The 20,394-nt window shown below is 44.0% G+C and overlaps 2 protein-coding genes, 1 long non-coding RNA gene and 1 other non-coding gene across 6 annotated transcripts; 3 read left to right on the top strand and 1 right to left on the bottom strand.

Moving 5' to 3' along the window:
- The first annotated feature begins 3,951 nt into the window (after nt 1-3,951).
- LOC124677192 lies at nt 3,952-5,049 on the top strand. Its single transcript, XR_006993976.1, has 2 exons — nt 3,952-4,014; nt 4,762-5,049. It is a non-coding gene; the product is annotated as an uncharacterized LOC124677192 (long non-coding RNA).
- On the top strand, nt 4,545-4,624 carry LOC124679894. The gene has a single exon (XR_006995315.1). It is a non-coding gene; the product is annotated as a small nucleolar RNA SNORD18 (small nucleolar RNA).
- A 4,479-nt stretch (nt 5,050-9,528) lies between the features above and the next one.
- LOC124676658 lies at nt 9,529-16,397 on the top strand. 3 transcript variants are annotated; one of them, XM_047212699.1, is made up of 16 exons: nt 9,529-9,984; nt 10,416-10,795; nt 11,601-11,797; nt 12,305-12,472; nt 12,649-12,960; nt 13,165-13,323; nt 13,400-13,552; nt 13,677-13,856; nt 13,945-14,082; nt 14,186-14,614; nt 14,725-14,868; nt 14,971-15,072; nt 15,266-15,362; nt 15,454-15,647; nt 15,726-15,816; nt 16,080-16,397. In XM_047212699.1, the coding sequence occupies exons 1-14, from the start codon at nt 9,585-9,587 to the stop codon at nt 15,457-15,459; spliced, it is 2,865 nt and encodes a 954-aa protein (XP_047068655.1). In that variant the 5' UTR covers nt 9,529-9,584; the 3' UTR covers nt 15,460-15,647; nt 15,726-15,816; nt 16,080-16,397. The 3 variants fall into 3 exon arrangements, with proteins under 3 accessions (XP_047068655.1, XP_047068654.1, XP_047068656.1); XM_047212698.1 differs by having other exon boundaries at nt 15,722-15,816; XM_047212700.1 differs by having other exon boundaries at nt 9,530-9,984; nt 15,266-15,365; nt 15,456-15,647; nt 15,722-15,816.
- Nucleotides 16,398-17,144: 747 nt separating this feature from the next.
- On the bottom strand, nt 17,145-20,121 carry LOC124673893 (probable UDP-arabinose 4-epimerase 1). The gene is made up of 10 exons (XM_047209942.1): nt 19,777-20,121; nt 19,404-19,531; nt 19,122-19,235; nt 18,912-19,019; nt 18,689-18,780; nt 18,475-18,616; nt 18,259-18,359; nt 18,041-18,170; nt 17,737-17,881; nt 17,145-17,625 (listed from the first exon to the last, which is right to left on the bottom strand). The coding sequence occupies exons 1-10, from the start codon at nt 19,838-19,840 to the stop codon at nt 17,384-17,386; spliced, it is 1,266 nt and encodes a 421-aa protein (XP_047065898.1). The 5' UTR covers nt 19,841-20,121; the 3' UTR covers nt 17,145-17,383.
- Nucleotides 20,122-20,394: the final 273 nt, after the last annotated feature.

Below are 20,394 nucleotides of genomic sequence, written 5' to 3'. Positions count from 1 at the left end.
TGCAATTTCCGCGTGGTCTGCGAAGCAGCAAGGAGTTAGCCGGATATTTAAAATCTTGGGGGCTGGCGAGGAATTCAAAGTCTTGGAGGTATAAAAATTTTAAATTTCCGCCTAAGGTACATCTTGGGAAAGCATCAGCTAATACATGTTACACGGAAATATATCACCCAATGCTTGGGGGCTAGTGTTACCTGCCGCACTTCCTTGTGCTTGGCGAAAAACACCTTCAGGCCGTCCTCCAGGTCGGCGAGCTCTCGCATCTCCTCATCTGGCTTTCCCCACACTTTGTTCAGCATGGCGGAAACTTCCGCGTGGCGCCGTGCAAGGGTAAGCTTTTGCGGGGATGGAGTCGGTCGAGGGTCGACCCGAGTCGCGTTGGTGACTTGAAGGAGCTTTACCTTTTGCTCATGTTCTTCCTCTGTGGGCTCCGCGAAAGCGGCGCTTGGTTGATCTTGCGGAGGAGCGGACGAGGAGGCACCCTTGGCGGAATCACCGTGGTCAGCGGGATCTTCCGGAAGGTCATCAAGGTTGATGACATCTTTGGGATCCGGCTTGGAGGCGGACGAAGCCTTGGGCGGAACCTCAACCTCGGGAGTAACAGAATTGAAGCCGGAGACGGCTTGGCTCTCTTCTTCAAGACCCTTGGAGCCTTGGGTGGCTGGCTTCCGGAGCTTCAGTAAAAACAAAAAGTATAACAACTAAGTAAAGGTTTGCTTGTGAAACCATAGCTTGGATCTCGGAAACAGGCGCTTACCCGGAAGGCTTGAAGAAGTGCTGGATGGCAGGCTGCCCCTTGTTGCTGGTGTTAATCAGTTTGAGGCGCTTCTTTTCCGCCTCCGCTTTCCGGGTAGCCGCAGTGCTAAGCACTTCGCGGGCGCGCTTAGCGTAGGGGCTGGAAGGAGCAGGCCTCTTCCTCTTAGCAGGGCGCGGAGCCTCGGGAGCTTCCGCCTCTGATGCAGCTTCCGGATCCGTGTTGCCGGTGGAAGGAACCCGGAGGATAGTTCCGAGTTCACTTTCTTCAAGCGCCTCGAGCTAATGCAGAGTTAAACACTTAGATAAAAAGATGCGAAGAGAAACAATAGACTAAAGTCAAGACGACGTACCGCGGTTCCGGAACCATTCATGTGAATGTCTTTGTTGCACACGTGAACGTGGAGTTCACGTGGGATCTTGATGAGGAGCCGGATCCTCTTGTCGATGGCGTCGGCGGAAAGATTGTCTTTTATGGCGCGCATTGGGTCGTCGCGCCCTGTGTATTCGAACATCAGGCGGTCCCTGTGTTGGAGCGGCTGGATCCGCTTGGTGAACCAAGAAAGGGTCAAGTCCTTCCCCGTCAGCCCCTCTTCCGTTAGCTTACAGATCCGCCTGACGGCGCGTGTGAGATGGAGCGACTCGGAGAGGTGGGGGCAGTGTGACCATGCCGGAAGCTCGGTGGCGGGGAAGTTCTTGAATGGCGACAATTTCCTTTTGCTCGCTGGGTTGGAGACATCCTTCAAGTAGAAGAATCCCCCAGACCAGTACCGCGCGGATTCGTGGCGGTCGGTGTGGGGGTAGACGCGGCCCGGGCGGATCATGAAGGTGATGGATCCGCATGTTGCCAGCTCGGTGGACTGCCGGATCCTCTCCTTCTTGACAGTAAAGTAATATTGGAACAGGGAGAGCTCGGGAGTTACCCGGAGATGGCCCTCGCAGAGGGTGACGTGATTGCAGATCGCAAGCACGCTGTTCGGAGAAATGTTATGGGGTTGGAGCCCATAGACCTTCAGGATCTCCAGGAAGAAGTCCGAAGGCGGAAATGAAAAGCCCCGCTCCACCAGTGCTTTCGTCAGCACCATCTCGTTGTCCTCCGGAGCTGGAGCTAGTTCGTTCGCAACTGACCTCCAGCTTCCGGGTTGCAGGAAGCCCTCCGCCTCGAGGTTCTTCAGCTCCATCTCAGTGGTGGTGCAGGGCCACCATTTTCCCTTGGCTTCGGAGTCTCGTTGACGAGCCTTCGACTTTTTGACGGTTTCTTCCGTCTGGTGCTCCGCCTGATCCGCCCCGGAGGCTTTCTCCGGGTTAGCGGAGGTCCCTTCAGCCTCCTTGCCGGAATCCTTTGGAGGATCCAGCCTGACTGGGACGAAGGGTGGAGGGGCGGAGGAGATTGGGGTTACCATGACAGGTTCAGAGGTTGGAGGCGGAGTCGTTGAAGACATCTGAAGAAAAGATATTGGCGGAAACATTCCTCAGTCGGATCCGGCATCGTCAACCTAACGTTCATCCCTACCAACTACGGCGCGAGAACGAAGCTCGGGAGCTCACCGTGATGGAGTCCGCGGTGGTCGGAGTCGCCGGCGTCGAGGTTTCTGCGTGGTGGCTCGCTGAAGTTAAGAACAGGACGAACACCGTGCGGCGGCGAAGCAACTCCGGCGAAGTTCCGGCGAGATTCCGGCACGACGGAGAGGAAGCTTGAGGCGGCGCTGCGCAGAGAGGTTGAAAGGGGGGTGAATGAGGGTTAAGGGGTCGACGTCGGATATTTATAGGCCGGAGGGACGAGATTCGTGCTCCGCATCCTGTGGTCGGAACGCAAGCGTCGCACCGTTGGATGCGTGACACGTGTCCCAAACCCTAAACGGTAAAAATGGCTAGGGATAAGTTACCGCACAAATCGCGCGAAAATGGCGCCAGAATTGGCGGAACCGTTTGAGTCTTTTAAGATTCCGGGTAATTGCGTGAGGATAAGTTGGTTCTCATTCGAAGCAGGGGGAAACCCGGAAACGTATTCAAATCGTCGATGGATGAAGTCCTGTAGAATGGGAGCATTTTCCGACTAAAGGTTGGGAAAAGAAGAAAATGTGAAGTTGGAGTTCTTCAAGTTTCTCCGCGTTACTGATATTGTCGGAGACCATGATGGACTAACAAGGCGGAAACAGCAGGCGAAACTCGGAGAACTCGGGGGCTACCGTTGTGGGTATACTTCATGGGTGTACCATCGACGGTGCCTAGATCCGGCAAGCCCGGGTGGCCCACGGATGGTGATGAGGCGTGTGGCCCATCGGGCGGCCCGAGTCTGTCGTTGATCCTGACGGAAGATGTCCGGCCCAGGGGCAGGGGAGCCGGATCCGACCGACCTTAGGAGGAACCCGGATCCATGAAGGCCCAATAGGAACCCGGATCCGGGACGACGTATAGAGGAAGGCGGATCCTTGACGTGCATGGCAAGACATAGCATCGTAGTTAGGCAAACCTGTAATCCGGCTAGGACTCTCCATGTAAACCCTAGATCCGTGCGCCTTTATAAGCCGGATCCTGGGAGCCTTAGAGGCACAACCACAACTCATTGTAACAACGCGAAAGCGCTCAGATAATTTCCAGACAAGCAGCAGTAGGCCCTGTCATCGTGCAGGTGTTCCGAAGCTGGGTAACTCGCGTACCACCGTCCCGTGTGCACTCCGCCCTATGGCCCCTACTTCTTCTCCCCCTCGTGAGGATCCCTCCTCCGAGGTACCATCGATTAGACAACGACACATAGTCATTGTAGCATGTCGTATGTGTGTTTGCAGAAGAAGAAAAAATATATGGGTACGATGATAGAAAAAACATATTAATTATGTATACAAAGTTTCTGAAACGAATCTGCATAGAAGGTGACTGAAACAGCATTTGAACAAAAGAAATGAAAACTTGGAAAATTACAAGCGCCTGCATTTCTGAAGTTCCATTTGATTTTCTGTCTGGAACTCTGGATTAGTAAAATTGCAAAAGCTGAAGGAAAGGCCCAGTGCGTGAAGGGTCAAAGTGCCGGGATCTATCCAATAAAGCCTATATGCACAGAGGCCTATCCTGCGGCCATATCGGCCCACTAGCAGCCCACAGTAATCCCAGTTAGGGTTTGTCCATCGTCGCCCTATATAAAACCAGGATGAGAGCAGCCGCCGCCGCACATCCGCGTCTCACTCTTCCAACTGCAGCCGCCGCCGCCGTACGAGGTAGCCGCGCCGAGGAGCGAGCGCCGCCGCCTCCGCGATGAGGGCCAAGGTTTGTTCTCGTCTCCGTTCACCTATGGTTCTTGCGTTGCGTGGCCGTAGTTATACTAGCAGTAGTTCGATCTGAACCGATCTCGTTGCAACACTGATACAATTGGGGCATTCGTCTGATATAACGTAACACCCTATCGTAGCTTGATGGTTTGTCGTGATGTTTGTTCGTTTTCTTGGTGTGTCGGCATCGTGAGGAAAAAGTTCGAGTCTGATCTACTTGATGAGAAAATCCTCCTACTCATTCTGAATGTCAATTTTAAGCAACTTCGGTTTTTGTGCCGATTTGTGTTAGTCGTTTCGTTCATAGATGTAATATTGTGGTACTCCCTCCGTTCTTTTTTAATTGACTCGGATTTAGTACAAGTTTGTACTAAATTTGAGTCAATTAAAAAGGAACGGAGGGAGTACTATTTTACTTAGTAGATTCTAAATTAGTAATTCATTTTCGACATATGGATGCACAACTTATCTTTCATTTTTTACATATGGATGCATTATTAGTACTAGTTCTTTCATCGTGGTGATTTTGGGAGATGAGGAAGCACATTTGGTCCGTGTTTCTGATCATCTCGTGATGCAAGAAACAAATTGCACTCAATTCTGATCCCAGTTATGTTATGTGGCTTCTTGACACCAGCTTTATGGATTGCCTCTTTTTCACAGCATTTGTTGTATAATAATCTGATTCTGTTCTTTCTTTTGATTAATTCTTGGCTAACGTTTGCCCCTTGGTTATGTGGCTCAGTGGAAGAAGAAGAGGATGAGGAGGCTCAAGAGGAAGCGCCGAAAGATGAGGCAGAGATCCAAGTAGGAGGAGGAGCCCCTCCTGCTTCTGTTTCTTGACCGCTGTCCATCGCTGTGTTCTCATCAATTTTAGTTCAGTACTCAATTTAGTTCTTGCCAGCAGGAAAATCCATCCTAGTGGACTGTATCTTTAATTTCGAACCTCTGTTCTCGCATCCTGTTTGTGATGTGTTAATGAAGACTGGTGTTCTTCAACATTTACATAAAGTTAGCAACAATGCCATCGTAATCTCTGGTGTGAACCCGTCTCACTCTTAATTCTGTTCTGTTAGCCGAGTCATTTCCAGTTGCAGGTCCAACTGGAAGGGTTTACTGCCAGTGGCAGCAATTTCTTCATCTGCCTGCCGTGTACTAATTCTCGACCAGGGCACGACCCTAATTGCCTTGCTGCCCTCTTGTGATGACTGAAGAGCTGTCGCTGTTGGCTTTGGTTTGTTTACCTAGATTTGCTTGGATAAATTTGTGAGATTGTTTGGTTTGTTCAGCTAGTATTGCTTGAAGAAATTTTGTGAGGTTGTTTGGTTGTGTAGATAGTTTAGTTAAGCTAGTTTGTTTGGTTTATTATACAATGTTAGTGATTTGTGAGACTGTTTGGTTTTTGTTCAGCTAGTTTTGCTTGGAGAAAATTTGGTTTCCTTTCGTTTCTTCACAGCCACCCCGTTCTTATCATTGAAAAGCAGAGTTACTGACGTTTAGACTCAAAAGAATTAGCACATCCACCCTGTTATTATCATTGAGAAGCAGAGTTGCTGCTTTTTAGCCAGTGGGGGTGTTGAAATACACCAAAATGCATAATCAAGCTGTATACTAAACAAGAAACTAGACATGACTAACACAAATCACTAAAACGTTCATTACATGCTGCATAGCAAGCGATAAAGCATTCACCTCGTCACAACATATCTCTCTGTCAAATAAAGTCCCAACATATCTGATTTTTTTTTGACATGATCATACCTATTTATTATTCATTCATCACAGAAATTCCATTCATTTATAACAGAAATTACATCTTTGACCAGCAGGGTTTGATCTAATGTTGGTCATATTTGCTTCACAAGCCTCTCATTCATAAGCTTGGAAGATGCCCAAATTATGGGAGTAGCAGATTAATTTGTCGCAGCCCACGGCTTGAGCCAAGAGTAGTCCTTCAGAGATGCACTTTGGAGTTTACAAAATTGTTGCCAGCAACGATGAATTTGCCATTGTAGTAAAAAATTACTGCGTATGATCTGCATCAAAGGAGCCATCAGCATTGACCTTTACAAATTTTTACAGGGGTTTTGGTTTTGGAGAATTGGCAGCAATAAAATTGGGTTATATAGAGCTTCAATAGCTATTACAGCTCCCGTCGGTCCTTCACCTTTTTGCCATGTGTTGCTTACGGTTTCTCCCACGAGGTATTGGCTGGTAACAGCGACGATCAAGGCCTCCGAGCCTAGCTTCTTCCTGATGAATTTAGCACACGAGCATTGAAAGAGCACGTGCTTGGTATCTTGCACACCGATCTCACATAAGGGGCATTGAGCACTGACTTTTACATGCTTATTTGCCACTGCTCGACATGGTATTGCAAAAAACACAACTAATGTACATATGGAAAACATATTGCCACTTTGATCTAGATGATTACACACAGAAATTGAATGCCATGACATGTGCAAGCCTACACGAGTCGAGAGCAGAATATGTAATAAAAATTTATCTGATTGAACCATGTAAAGCACACAAACTTTCTAGAATTATTGGTGCTTTGTCGTTGCAAGAGAAACTAAGGAAAATATTCATGATGCCGGACTTGATAGACAATTTTGTTTGGAACATGGAACGTAATCAATATGAGAATTTCTCGTGTTTCGTATTATAGGAAGTAAATAAACAACATGGGCAAACTGGTCAGGCTGAAATCCTGGAGAAGGATCTTCTACAGCGGAGACGGCGATGCTTGCAATGGGACGGGGATGGGGGGAAATGTGAAACTTGTGGGAGAAGGAGAGACGGGAAGCAAGGCAACGTGGAGTGCGAATGGGGAATTTGACGAGTCAGAGTGACGATTTTTCCCATATACGGACCGCACTACGCAACACCGCTCTATAACCTTTTTTGGCTAGGGCTAACTCCGACTCTTTTAACCTTTTTTGGGGTGCCTGATGCCCCGTCCAGGCCGGTATGAAACAAATATGTAATAATTTTTCCTTTTAGATAAAAGAGATTCACAGTGTCATTAACAAAACTTGACATATTATATAGGTTTTTGAACATACCTGTAATATAGTGATTCCCTCGAGTGTTTATTCTCGATTTTGTGGCCTTGTCTAGCGGAACCTCTATATGCCAACGTGGGTGACCTATAGGGGAGCTTCTTTACACTGACCTAGTCGGCACGAACCAGGTGCCGCACACCCCACGTTGGGTGTTGGGCCAGCCTATAGTTATTTCCCTTTTCCCTTTTTCGGTTTATTTTTCCGCTGTTACTTTTCTATTTTTAGGGTTCTCTAAAATTTGAATATTTTAATCTAATTTTTTAAAAAACCACAGAACCATTTTCAAATTGAATATTTTCAAATATGAATATTCTCTAAATTTGAAGAAAGCCCAAATTTTGTTTTTTTCAAAATTTAAACATTTTTCTTCTGAATTTGACATATCTTGAAATATGAATAATTTTCAGTTTTCGACATTTTCCAAGTTTGAATATTTTTCGAATCCTAACGTTTTTGAGGCTTTTTTTTTTGTCAAATCTGAAAAAAATAAAAAATAGAAAACAAATAGAAACAAAAACAAAACAAAAAAGGAAAGAAAAAACAAACAAAAAAATGTACCTAGGTTAGACTCACACCTGCGAGGGGGTGTGCGGTGATTTGTACATGCTTATTTCCCACTGCTTGACATGGTATTGCAAAAAAAAAAACAACTAATATACATATGGAAACACTTTGATCCAGATGATTACACACAAAAATTGAATGCCATGACATGTGAAAGCCTACACGAGTTGAGAGCAGAATATATAATGAAATTTGTCTGATTGAACCATGTAAAGCACACAAACTTTCTAAAATTATTGGTGCTTTGTTGTTGCAGGAGAAACTAAGGAAAATATTCATGATGCCAAACTTGATAGACAATTTTGTTTGGGACATGGAACGTAATCAATATGAGAATTTCTCGTGTTTCCTATTCTAGCAAGTAAATAAACAACATGGACGAACTGGTTATCTGGAGAAGGATCTTCTGTAGCGGAGACGACGATGCTTGCAATGGGACAGGGATGGGGGGAAATGTGGAACTTGTGGGAGAAGGAGAGACGGGAAGCAAGGCAATGTGGAGTGCGAATGGGGAATTTGACGAGTGAGAGTGACGGTTTTGCCCATATACTGACCGCACTACGCAACACCGCTCTCTAACCTTTTTTGGCTAGGGCTGCTCCGACTCTTTCAACCTTTTTTGGGGTGCCTGCTGCCCCGTCCAGCTCGGTCTGAAACAAATCTATAATAATTTTTATTTTTAGATAAAAGAGATTCATCTAAGTGTCATTAACAAAACTTGACATATTATATAGGTTTTTGAACATACCTGTAATATAGTGATCCCCTCGAATGTTTATTCTCGATTTTGGCCTTGTCTAGCGGGACCTCTATATGCCAACGTGGGTGACCTATAGGGAAGCTTCTTTACACCGACGTAGTCGGCACGAACCAGGTGCCGCACACCCCACGTTGGGTGTTGGGCTAGCCTATAATTATTTTCCTTTCATTTTTCGGTTTATTTTTCTATTTTTAGGGTTCTCTAAAATTTGAAATTTTAATCTATTTTTTTCAAAAACCACAGAACAATTTTCAAATTTGGATATTTTCAAATATGATTATTCTCTAAATTTGAAGAAAGCCCAAATTTTGTTTCTTTTTTCAAAATTTAAACATTTTTCTTCTGAATTTGACATATCTTGAAATATGAACAATTTTCAGTTTTCGACATTTTCCAAGTTTGAATATCTTTCGAATCCTAACGCTTTTTGAGGCTTTTTTTTGTCAAATCTGAAAAAAGTAAATAAATAGAAACAAAAACAAAAAACAAAAAAGGAAAGAAAACACAAACAAAAAAAATGTAGCTAGGTTAGGCTCACACCTGCGAGAGGGTGTGCGGTGATTTGTACATGCTTATTTGCCACTGCTCGACATGGTATTGCAAAAAAACACAACTAATATACATATGGAAACACTTTGATCCAGATGATTACACACATAAATTGAATGCCATGGCATGTGCAAGCCTACACGAGTCGAGAGCAGAATATGTAATGCAAATTTGTTTAATTGAACCATGTAAAGCACACAAACTCTCTAGAATTATCGGTGCTTTGTCGTTGCAGGAGAAACTAAGGAAAAAATTCATGATGCCAGACTTGACAGACAATTTTGTTTGGAACATGGAAAAATAATCAATATGAGACTTTCTCGTGATTTCTATTCTAGGAAGTAATAAATAAACAGCAGGGGCAAACTGGCCAGGCTGAAATCCTGGAGAAGGCTGAAATATTGTGCCGTTTCGAAGCTTTCCTGCCCTCTCCCCTCCCCTTCCTCTGCCACCGCCTGTCCCGTCGAGGATTCAAATCCCCGCGAGGCCGCGACGCCACCACCGCCAAACGCGAGCGCGAGACCGCCGACCGAGCGAGCCCTAGCCGCCGCCGCCCCGCAATTCTCGCGCCTCCCCTCGCCGCAGAACCTTCCTAAACCCTAGCGCCCCATCGCCGCCGCCGCCTCCATGGACTTCTACTCTGACGACGACGACGACTCGGACTTCGAGTTCGACGAGGCCCTCAAGGAGGACCTCGACCTGCTCAGCCGCTCCTGCATCGCCGCCGGCGCCGACCCCGACGCCGCGGTCGCCCGGGCCTCCTCCTACCTCGCCGTCCCCGCGACGGGGGCACCAGCGGGTGGCTTCTCGGACGACGACGACGAGGAGGAGGAGGAGGACGAGGACCTGGCCCTCGTCCGCAGCATCCGCGAGAACCTCCACCTCAACAAGGCCTCGCCCTCCTCGCCGCTGCCCTCCTCCCCGCGCCCGATCTGCGTTTGGCCGCCCTCCGACACGGAGGACGACGACGAGGACGACGAGGAGACGCTCCGGGCGATTCAGCGCCGCTTCTCGCACTACCACTCCGGTGAGTCCGCTCGCGATCCGGCCCCGTCCGATTCCAATTTGGGAGCGCCCGGTGAGTGTTTTCGGATTCGTTTTGTGTGTGAACCTGATGGTAGGTCTAGGATATTTGATATTGCCTGGTAATCCGAAGTAAATTCTTGGGCAATATTAAGTTGGAATGTTAAACTATTGCCTCTGCTACACAATATGTGGTGTTTTCCTGATACCAGATTAGCAATTCACGAGGATAAAACCATGACACGCTCTATGCTTGGCTATAAGATGCAATGTTTGATCGATTTTCTGATTCATGAGTTGTTAAGTAAGTAGAAGCCCTACCAGTACTATAATTGGGAAGTCAACATATGCAATGTTAGCATAGTTCTTAAACTAGCTGAAAAGTATATATGTCGATAGATAAAGGGGCCCTTAGTCTTTATTTACCTACTGCAGGCACCTCCACTGGGCAACTGGATAACTTGAAAAATGAGGCAGCAAAGGGAGGGGACGATGGATTTACTGCACATCAACCTGGTGAAGAGGATGTAGTGAAGCAAAATTCAAAGGCTCTCTCTCAAACTGGGTTTCCAAAAGCTGCAATGTTGTTAGTGAATGCTCTCAAGAAGAACAGAGCATGCCAGAAGTTTATTAGAAGGAAAATGATTAACATTGAAGCAAAGATTGAAGTGAATAAGGATCTTAGGGATCGTGTCAAATGCCTTATGGATTATCAGTTAGGCTGCAAAAGATCTTTTGGCAAATTTTTGTGCCAGAAGGTGGATCCTCGTGTTCGGTTGATTTCCTCTCGAAGACAAAGTATACAACCTGAAAAGGTAATAATAAACATCAGCATTTACAGCTGTGTATTGTATGCTAGATGACATACATGTTCAAGGCTTCTGTACGGCCACTTCTGTTTTTTTTTTGTTTTTTTTTGCATAAGATAGTTCCTCGAAATAGGCCTTGGGGGCATAAGATAGTTATAAATACCTATACGAAAAGATGAATAGGTTTGGTATCCTTGTGTAAGTCGGAATGACATGTGTTGGCAGCCATTCTTATGTTTTTATTCGTGGTTCATGTATGGCATACATACTTGTATTTTTCGTTGCTCTCTCCAGGCCATGCCCCCAAGATTATATGATTGCTTGATTAGTAGAAAAAACAAATATGAAATAGCATCCATTTAGGTATCTGGTAGTCATCCTCAACAGATTATGTATGCATGAGAATCAATTAGCAGTGTAGATCTCTATTTATAATTAGCTGTTGATTTGCAATTATGTTGTGATATCTTAGTTATGTTGATTGAATTATTACAATCCTATTCCTGTGAAGATGCATATATTTTCTTGTAGATTTTTACTGGATTTCTGTTTATCGCACTTAAATCAATTTATTTATTAGATCAAATCTAAATGAATTGTTCCAACTGTACACATATATTGTTCCTCTGTTGTACGAATCATTGTTTTCCCTTTCATGGTAGACAAAACCTATTAGCTTGCAGACCTAGTGAGTTTCTTTAGTCACATTTTGCTCTGCCATTTGCATGGGCATGATTGTCAATTGTTCGAGTTCTGAACTTTTTAGGAACATATACTATGGTACTTACAAAGGAGTATTTGATTCTTGCAGAATAGATATAAGATGTCTGCGTTACTTCTTGGCCCTTCTGAGAACCTTCATGTTTCAAAGTATAAAACGGTATTGAAGCAATTCCCGATGTCGCTACAGAAGCAATCATGGTCTGATATGGAGAAAGACAGTCTTGCTAAAGGAATAAAGCAGCAGTATCAGGAAACATTGATTAAGGACTCGATGAAGAATGCAAGGTTTGTCGAATTTTAATTTTTAAATCACGACTTAGTACTGCATTAAACATCCTATTACCATAGTTTCTCAATTGTTCGTTGCATGCAATTGAAGAGTGCCCCTTTTAAGCTGAATGCTCAGCAAAACTGAAACAATACATTGTCATGCTTTTATGTAAGTTTTTTTTTTTGTACTTATCCTGTTTCTCCATGATGCAGTCTGTTAGTCCGTTGTTTGTTAGTATTTTCTATTACTCTTTGATAGGCTTTTATCAGTTACGAATTTGATAGAATTCTGTCTGAACTATCTGTAAATTTTTGAATTGTATAGGCCTCTGAACTATCAATAAATTATGTTGGTAGCTTTTGGCATCTAAATATTTGTGCCATTCGGGTATTTATTTTCCAAAAAATGGATATGTAAGTTGGGCGCTAAATTTTGAGATTAATTGTAATGTTACTTGTCTTCTGCTACACAACTTGATCATGAAATCATTGTTCTGTTCTTAAAACTTTGTTACTCTTCAGTTCGACTGGTGACTTCAGTGCTGTAAATATGGCGTATGCACTGACGAACACAGTTGGTAATTTTGAGGTGACTCCTGAAATTCTCCGGACAGTCTTGCCATTAGTAAATTGGGACTACATTGCTGCTATGTATCTGCCTGGTCGATCCGGCGCTGAATGTGAATCAAGGTACTTTCCCTCTAAAAATATATAATTTTTTCTAGCGTGCAGTGCAATTCCCATTCCATTAAGTACTACTATTATCTACCATCTGTCCTGATATTTTTATGTTTCTGTTACATGCTTTGTATCCGTGTTTTCAATTCGTCACCCCTAATACAAAAACTGTAATTTTATTCATCTAGGTGGCTAAACCTTGATGATCCACTGATTAATCACACTGCCTGGACTGCATGTGAGGAGAAAAGACTTATACTAACTGTCCAAGAAAAAGGAATGCATAACTGGATTAACATTGCCGTTGCATTGGGTACGCAGAGAACTCCTTTCCAATGCCTTGCTCGTTATCAACGAAGTCTTAATCCCCACATATTGAAGAGGGTCTGGACAAAAGAGGAAGATCTTCAGCTTCTAGCTGCTGTCCAAACTTTTGGTTGTAACTGGCAACTTGTATCAGCCAGTCTGGATGGTCGCATTGGCAATCAATGCTCGAACAGATAATATTCTTGGATTTATCTTTCAGAATGCCTATTGTCAAACCTATGCGATTGCGCTTTCTGTTATGGCACATTTGTTGCCCTTTATTATGGTTACCTTTTCTAATGGTAGATAATCTTCTTCCGTACTAATTTTATGCGGATAATATGTTACTTTTGTTGGTTGGGATATATTTGAAATACCCTTGCATCGAACTTCCCTAGGTGGAGGAAAACGTTACTGCCTGAAAGGACAAGGGTGGGGAGATGGTCTGAGGACGAGGATAAGCGCCTCATTGTATCTGTCAAGCTTTTCAAGTCTGGCAGCTGGAATAAGATTGCTCAGTTCATTCCTGGCCGCACACAAAGTCAATGCAGCGAAAGGTAACATAGTAGTTTTACCATGTGAGTTTAATCTTTATGGTTTGATGGTGATTCCATTTTCTTTCTCATTAAGCAGGTGGCGTAATGTTCTTGATCCAGATATAGATCATGGGGAATGGCGGCCTGAAGAGGATTCCAAGTTATTGGCTTCCGTCCATGAGATTGGCGCCTGCTGGGCAAAAATTGCCGGCGCCATGATTCCTCACCGTACTGATAATATGTGCATGAGGTAAAGCTATTTTTCAGAGTTTACATGAGTTTATTCTGATGTGTTGCTGAAAATATCAAATCGATAGTCGCTTCATGATGTGGACATACTTCATTGCTAATAGTTATGCTGCCTGTAACTGCAGGAGGTGGAAAAGACTGTGTCAAGAGGAATTACCTTTAGTTATAGCGGCCAATCAAGTAAAGAAATCTATTTTCCAAACCAACTTTGTTGATAGAGAAACAGAGCGACCTTCAATTGGTCCAGGTGATTTCCCATCACTCGTGTACTCCAAAGTTGAAAGAAGTGATGAGAACACTGCAAGGTACAGTTAATGTATTGCAAAACTTTTTGAATAATAAAATATTTTAGCTTTTGCTATGTTCTCATCCTCATCAATCGTAATGTTTCAGTGATCAAGTCAAGAAGTCTCGAAAAGGGTCTAGAAGATCACGCGAGGATGACCTGCCAGCTAACGACCCCTCGAAGTGTTCTGCTGATGTTGCTGCTGTAAAAACCAACAAGAGAAAATCAAGGAAAAAATCATCTGGGTATAGCATATGACGTTACATGTTTACATATGCTAGATTATTGAATTTCATTCCCTTATCCCTGCTCAGTGCTCACAAGTTTATTTCGTTCTTGTTTTTACAGAAGTGGATCTGAAAGGCAAACTGGAGAGCAAGATATAACATTGTTTGATGGTGTCAACAATTCCTCTAGTGGCTACACCAAAGGTAGGAAGAGGAAAGGTACCGCTGATAAAAATGTGGTTGTGCAAAAGAGAATGAGGGGATCGATCTCTGTTGATAATGAGGCCACCCTAGATATACTTGAGATCCCTATTGGTGTTGATAATGAGGCACCAAAGAAACGAACGAGGGGCCCTAGGTCTGTTGGTAAAGATGTCACAGCTAACAAGAAAACAGGGGCCTCTGTGTCTGTTGACAACGAGGGAGCTGCCAAAAAGAAAATGAGGGGCTCTATGTCTGTTGGTGAGAACAAATTAGCCAAAAGCAGGATGAGGGGCTCAATCTCTATCGACAATCAAGGCAGCACGATGAAAAGGAAGAGAGTATCAAGGTAACATGCGACGACAAAAACAGTTACTCAATAGGGTTTTACATCATTTGTATCTATTTTCCTCATAGGTTTCACTGATATCAAGAGTATCCTTTATTTCTTTTGCATAGGAAATCAGTCAAGGATAAATCAACGGCAGATGGTGTGGTCAATGCTTGTGAGTTGGACCTTCCAAGTGTGCCTCCTGAAGCTTCTGCAGAAAGAGACATTGATACTGGAAATTTGAACAAGATGAAGCGGAAATCTACAGCAAGGTAGCTCATTCTCCTTTTCGCGTTTGTATTGACATCGGCATATTTGTGCCAAATGTCAATGAGGTGATGTGTGTCCTAAATTTCTTGATCTTTTGGTTACAGACCCAAGCAGATAAACATAGCAGAAGGGACTGCCAGCAAATATTCGCGGCTTGCTGATTGCATATCCTTTGCCTGTGGAAATAGAATGAGCAGGAGAACCAGGTACTTAAATTAGTAGTTCACTTCATGCACATAGCTCTCCTTATGACGAGGAAGCAAAATAACTAGATTGGTCCTTCAGTGAGCCAAATTTGCCAAACTTGCATCTGTAAATTTAAATTAAGTTTCCATTTTTCAGTTCAGTGTCAGGCCACTAAGTAACGTTGACTCTTAAAAATGCTATTCAATCAAGCAGGCCATCAGGTGAAAATCTACAGATCCCAACTTCAGCCATTTCTGCTGGACCAGATCCCGTTGACAATGGCAGCATGGCAAATGCTTCAGCTGACGATTAGGTATGAATTCTACAAAATGTTTCATCTTAATGCTGTTGGTTGTATAGTACTGGCATCATTTGTTTATGGTCATTGCTTTTGTGACTGCAGATAACAATCATAGAAGAGTTCAGTTTCTTCTATGAATGGGATTCCTATTGATAATTGTGGCAGCTCTAACTTCTGGAAGCTACAGAAGCAAGACACCAGTGCACGGGTTGGGATGGGTAGGGTTTCCTATCAATATTAGTGGCTGGCTGATCCAACTTTCCAAAGCTGGAGGAACGAGACACTTGGCCAAAGGTAGTAACATATGAAGTATGATTTACAGGCTTACAGAGGATAAGCGTTCTCATCCAGTCATTTGTTTGTGCTAGGAAGGCGCCCAATAAGCCGAAGGTGCATCTCAGTAGCTCCATGGTTTGTATTAACTTTCTGATTGCATTGAGCAGAGGTTCTCAATAGCTCCATGGTGGGTTCCTTGTAGAAGGTCTTGGTCTACTAATTCAAGTGTGGATTTCATTATAGTATTTGCTGTTAAACTGGACTTGTAAACGGAACCCTACCTTTTTAATGAAATGAAACACAAAGGAATTCCTTTGTGTTTTCTTGAAAAAGAACTGGGAGCCTCTTGTTGGTTTAATTTCAATAAAGACAGTTAATTTTTATAAAGTATTCAGATCATTATAAGCTACCATGTCAGATGCATTACTGTGCTCCTCACTTTTTGTGCAGGAATTTTGCCCAAACAAAGTCAGCGCCTTGTCTGGCCGTGATCTGTTGATGAGGACTAGATGGTGCATCACAGTCCGAAACATACTGGACTTAGCTTTAGTTTAGGCGTGCATATAATTGGTATATACAAATCTTTCAAGGTAGTGCTATGCTAGCTTACTAAAGCTTCTCTCCATCCCTTTTCTTTTCGTAAGAAATGTATGCATCTTGTTTTTGCCATTTTCATTTTGCTCCTGTCACTGCTTCTGTCCCACCTGACATGTAGCCCTAAACAGTGCAACACAACAAAAACGAGATGAATGAATGGGTTAGTTGTAACGACTCTGCGTGAAAATACTCCGTCCTGAAATATGTTGCCTATAATTTTCAGTCAAAGTCAAACTTTGTAGAGTTTGACTACATATAAAGACAAATATATTAATCCTTGCAATATGTAATACATACATCATGAAAATATATTTCAAGTTGGTTCTCATAATATAAGCTTGATATGTAGATGTTGATATTTTTTCATATGTATATATTTAGTTAAAATTTACAAAATTTGACTTTACCTAAAATTTATATGCAACATAATTTGGGACGGAGGATTAATAGAGTGATCTGGTTCTTTGGAGAACCTGACTAGTTTGTACTGAACTGATTTATGAATCAATGCCATTTTCATTTTATGAAGAGTGTTTGTCGATTGTTGTCAGTTACGTTAGTTTGCCTTAATTTTTCTTGCATATACGCCAGCTTGTTAGTAATGTTTACGACTTACTCTTACATTAACATCTGTGGTATTTAAACAAGCCAATGATGTGCCTGGATGGTTTGGCATCCTGTAAATGATACATTTATCTTTCTGTTAATTGAGCATACCTGTTTGGCCATACTAGTAGTCCCCAGATGCTGCATAAAGTTGATGCTCAAGCTTCATGCTCCAGTTTTTCTTAGGCATAGGTCATATGCTGCATTTTCAGCAGAATTGTCTAGGAAGAATGAACTTCTAGCATTGATGCAGATGGACCTCATTTGCATTTGCTGTAGAATTCAAGGATGTAATCTGACATTCCATTGCAGTTCAGGGAGAGAATATGACTTTCTTATTATATACTGAATACATCAATATTACAAAGAACTGCTAAACCTCCAATAAATAGAAAATCTCAAGAGTCCAATGAATGACCATACCCACTGTATAAATTATGTGTAACTGCCATCTCTGAGTGAGCCAAAAAATACATCGACCTAATTCTTCAACTAACAGACCTCATGCTATATAAATTATGTGCCCACCGGTATGTGTAGGGTAAACTTCTTCACAAAATCACAGCCTGAGGTCCTCCATAGCCGCCCCGGTGCCTCATCTGCCACATCCATGCGATCCTGAGGCTATCCTGTAGTTCAGTATGCTGGGCTGTCCAGTTCAGCTCATGGTTGATCTTTGCGGGGTTGCTGAACACTTCTGCATAGTCACCAGGGCGGCGAGAGAAGTAGTCGACCTTGATGTCGACTCCGGTTGCCTTCTTGCAAGCTTCCACAAACTCCTTAACTGACCTACCTGGGGAGCAAAAGGAACGGACATGAATAAATGATCATGGACAGACACAATGTGATATTTTCCCACTGTTAAAATCATCATAACACAATATGTGGTGATCTGATGATTGACCTCTTCCGGTGCCAACATTGTATATTCCAACTTTCCCTCTTTCCGCCTTGTTGAGCGCTTTAACATGGGCGTCAACCAGGTCAGTGACATCAATGTAATCTCTTACACAAGTCCCATCAGGCGTTTCGTAGTCGGTGCCTTTGACCTGTAAAGAAGAACAAAGATCTGTTAGTCAGTGCTTCCCAAAAGAAAAGAAAATACTACTCAGAACACGAGTGGTCCAGTAAACGTGAATATTTTTTTTACTGTTAGCAGGGAGGCTAGCTAAAACATACTGACAATGACTAGTTGTTGGAAGATGCACCTTCAACCCTGGGATTATTCCCAATGCTGCGTCGAAGCATGCACCAGATATACGTCCGTGCTCACGCAGTTGAGGTGGTGGAGCCTCACCCAGCCTCCCTTCTGGGTCAGAACCGATCACGTTGAAGTATCTAAAAGTGTTATGACACTAATTCAGTAACCAAAAGGTGTTATGGTTGTACAAAAGAATCTTTGATGCTTGTAGTAAGCAATACATACCTCAGAATCATCACTGACATGTCTGATTTCCTGGACTTTGAGAAGTCCAAAATGATATCCTCTGCCATTTTCTTTGCCTTGCCGTATGGGTTGATAGGAAACTGTACATCAAGATTGAGTGAAATACTTGAGGTTAAGAAACATTCTCAAAGTTTACACGGCATGAAACGCCTCCAACTTCTTGAGAAGGAATTGGTTGCAGAGGTGACAACTGACCTGGGGTGTTTCTTCAGTGATAGGCATCTTCTCAGGCTCCCCGTAGGTGGCACATGTGCTAGAGTAGATCAGTGTCTTAACATTGTGTGTCGCCATGGCTTCCAGCACAACTAAGGTATTTGCAGTGATGTTATGATAGTACCTGTTCAAAGTGTTTCAGTAGGTAAGGGGTCTGTTGAAGGATAATACAGGCTGACAAGCAAAAGTCGAGTACCTCAGAGGCTCAAGTGTGCTCTCGCCGACATATGCGACAGCAGCAAAGTGCATGACAGCATCGAATGCGTTTTCTGCGAATATTTTATTAACCTAAGAACACATTAAGGAACCAATCTTAAAGAGAGAGCGATTTCCTCCGCCCGGTCGACATATTTGTTTCGAGTGACGGATGTATCTCTAAAAAAAATCCAATTATTATAGAACACAAGAGATGAGGATACAGCTTTCGGATCGCCTAAATCAGCATATATGAATTGCAATCGCCCAGGCTCAGGAAACAAGTTCTGAAGAACCTTGACTGCCCCCATATTTCCTCTCGAAAGATTATCCTGAAGACGAGAGAAATTTGTTAAACCTGCATTTGACTGATGCTGAATTCGGGCAAGAAACAGCAATGCCGAGTTTCCTTTTTGGGTGATGAGAGTACCAACCACAATGGTGACTCTAAAGGAGTCCTTGAGCAGGCGAAGGGCGGCATGCGATCCTATGTAGCCAGCACCACCGGTCACCAACACATGTGTTACTCCGAGTTCGTGGATGGAGAACTGAGAACATGACACAAAGTGAGCCAGGGTTGAGCGAATGACAAGATACTGGTGAGCTGCTAAAATCGCATCCATTTGTACTGCATTGCTTAGTGGGAGTGGAAAGCTTGGAATCCAATGACATTGAAATATGGACATCATGCTTGAGGAGATAAGAGGTAGGTTTACCACACTGGGAGCCCTCCTATGGCAGGGTGGCTGGGTGAGCATTACGAAGCACATTGCCATGAGGAGCACGAGCATGATTATCTTGCTGAGGTACCTCGACCTGCGCTTGGGATCGGAGAAGTCCATCTCTGTGAAGGGCACGAGTTAAGTCTGAACGCGTCAGATGGGCATGAGAAACAACACATACTACTATAATGTTTGCCAAGTCGAAATCCGTTCCTAGTTGCACAAGGCGCAAGCTAGCACAGGACAGAGGAAATCTAGTCATTCCTGGTAAATTGGACCTATCATTAACCAAGTCTGAAGAATGAAGATTATGGACATTCACTGGGGGAAAGCTTGTGAGCAGAGTTTGATATGGTATGAAGCAAACCTGAGAATGACCAGGATCTAGCCGCAGGCCTCGGCTGAGGCCTGCTCCTGCTGCTGGGCAGCATCTATGGCTGGTGGCGATTCTCCTCCACCGACCAAATCCAAGGAAAGCTCGAATTCCGAGCTGGAAACCAGTCAGGAAAGTGGTTTCAAAGGAGAGAGCTCTCCCTGGGAGGGAGAGAGCCGAGAGGAGAGCAGGTTACGGCTGGTCGGTGACTCACTCAGATCCACCAACCTTGTTCCAGGCTGCTCCTACTACCGCCATCGCCCTTTACAGCGAAAGAATTGCGGAGGTGGAAATGGTACCTGCCGGGGCAGAGGAGAAAAAGGAAGAAACTTTGTGACTGGAGCAGGGTATGGAGGGAGGGAGGAAAGGGACGCAGCCAATGGGATGAATGAATCGTGGGAGTGGGAGCGGAAAGGGAAATGCGGCGAGGACGACAGGACGCGGGCTGGTGAGGCTGTTGCCGGGAGAAAGCGAGGGCCGACGCGGACACGTACTCTACCGTACCACGCGCTGACGTCGTCGGCTTGTCGGTCTCTGCAGTGGAGATGCTGATGCTCCATCTGCCGCTGCGGAGATCTGATGACATCCCGAGAACGAAGCTAGTTATCTGAG

The sequence above is a fragment of the Lolium rigidum genome, chromosome 7 (assembly GCF_022539505.1).
Source record: "Lolium rigidum isolate FL_2022 chromosome 7, APGP_CSIRO_Lrig_0.1, whole genome shotgun sequence".
In the NCBI taxonomy this organism is placed as follows: domain Eukaryota; kingdom Viridiplantae; phylum Streptophyta; class Magnoliopsida; order Poales; family Poaceae; genus Lolium; species Lolium rigidum.
Note: the sequence above shows the minus strand (reverse complement) of the source record. Positions and strands in the feature narration are given on the sequence as shown.

Excerpts from the sequence above, each read along its gene's own strand:
- LOC124676658 (XM_047212699.1), top strand. The coding sequence starts at position 9,585 with ATGGACTTCTACTCTGACGACGACGACGACTCGGACTTCGAGTTCGAC. Across the intron at positions 11,798-12,304 it reads GACTCGATGAAGAATGCAAG|TTCGACTGGTGACTTCAGTG; the intron begins GTTTGTCGAATT and ends GTTACTCTTCAG. Across the intron at positions 15,073-15,265 it reads AGAATGAGCAGGAGAACCAG|GCCATCAGGTGAAAATCTAC; the intron begins GTACTTAAATTA and ends TCAATCAAGCAG.
- LOC124673893 (XM_047209942.1), bottom strand. The coding sequence starts at position 19,840 with ATGCTGCCCAGCAGCAGGAGCAGGCCTCAGCCGAGGCCTGCGGCTAGA. Across the intron at positions 19,532-19,776 it reads TAGATCCTGGTCATTCTCAG|AGATGGACTTCTCCGATCCC; the intron begins GTTTGCTTCATA and ends TGCCCTTCACAG. Across the intron at positions 19,020-19,121 it reads CCTTTAGAGTCACCATTGTG|GATAATCTTTCGAGAGGAAA; the intron begins GTTGGTACTCTC and ends TCTCGTCTTCAG.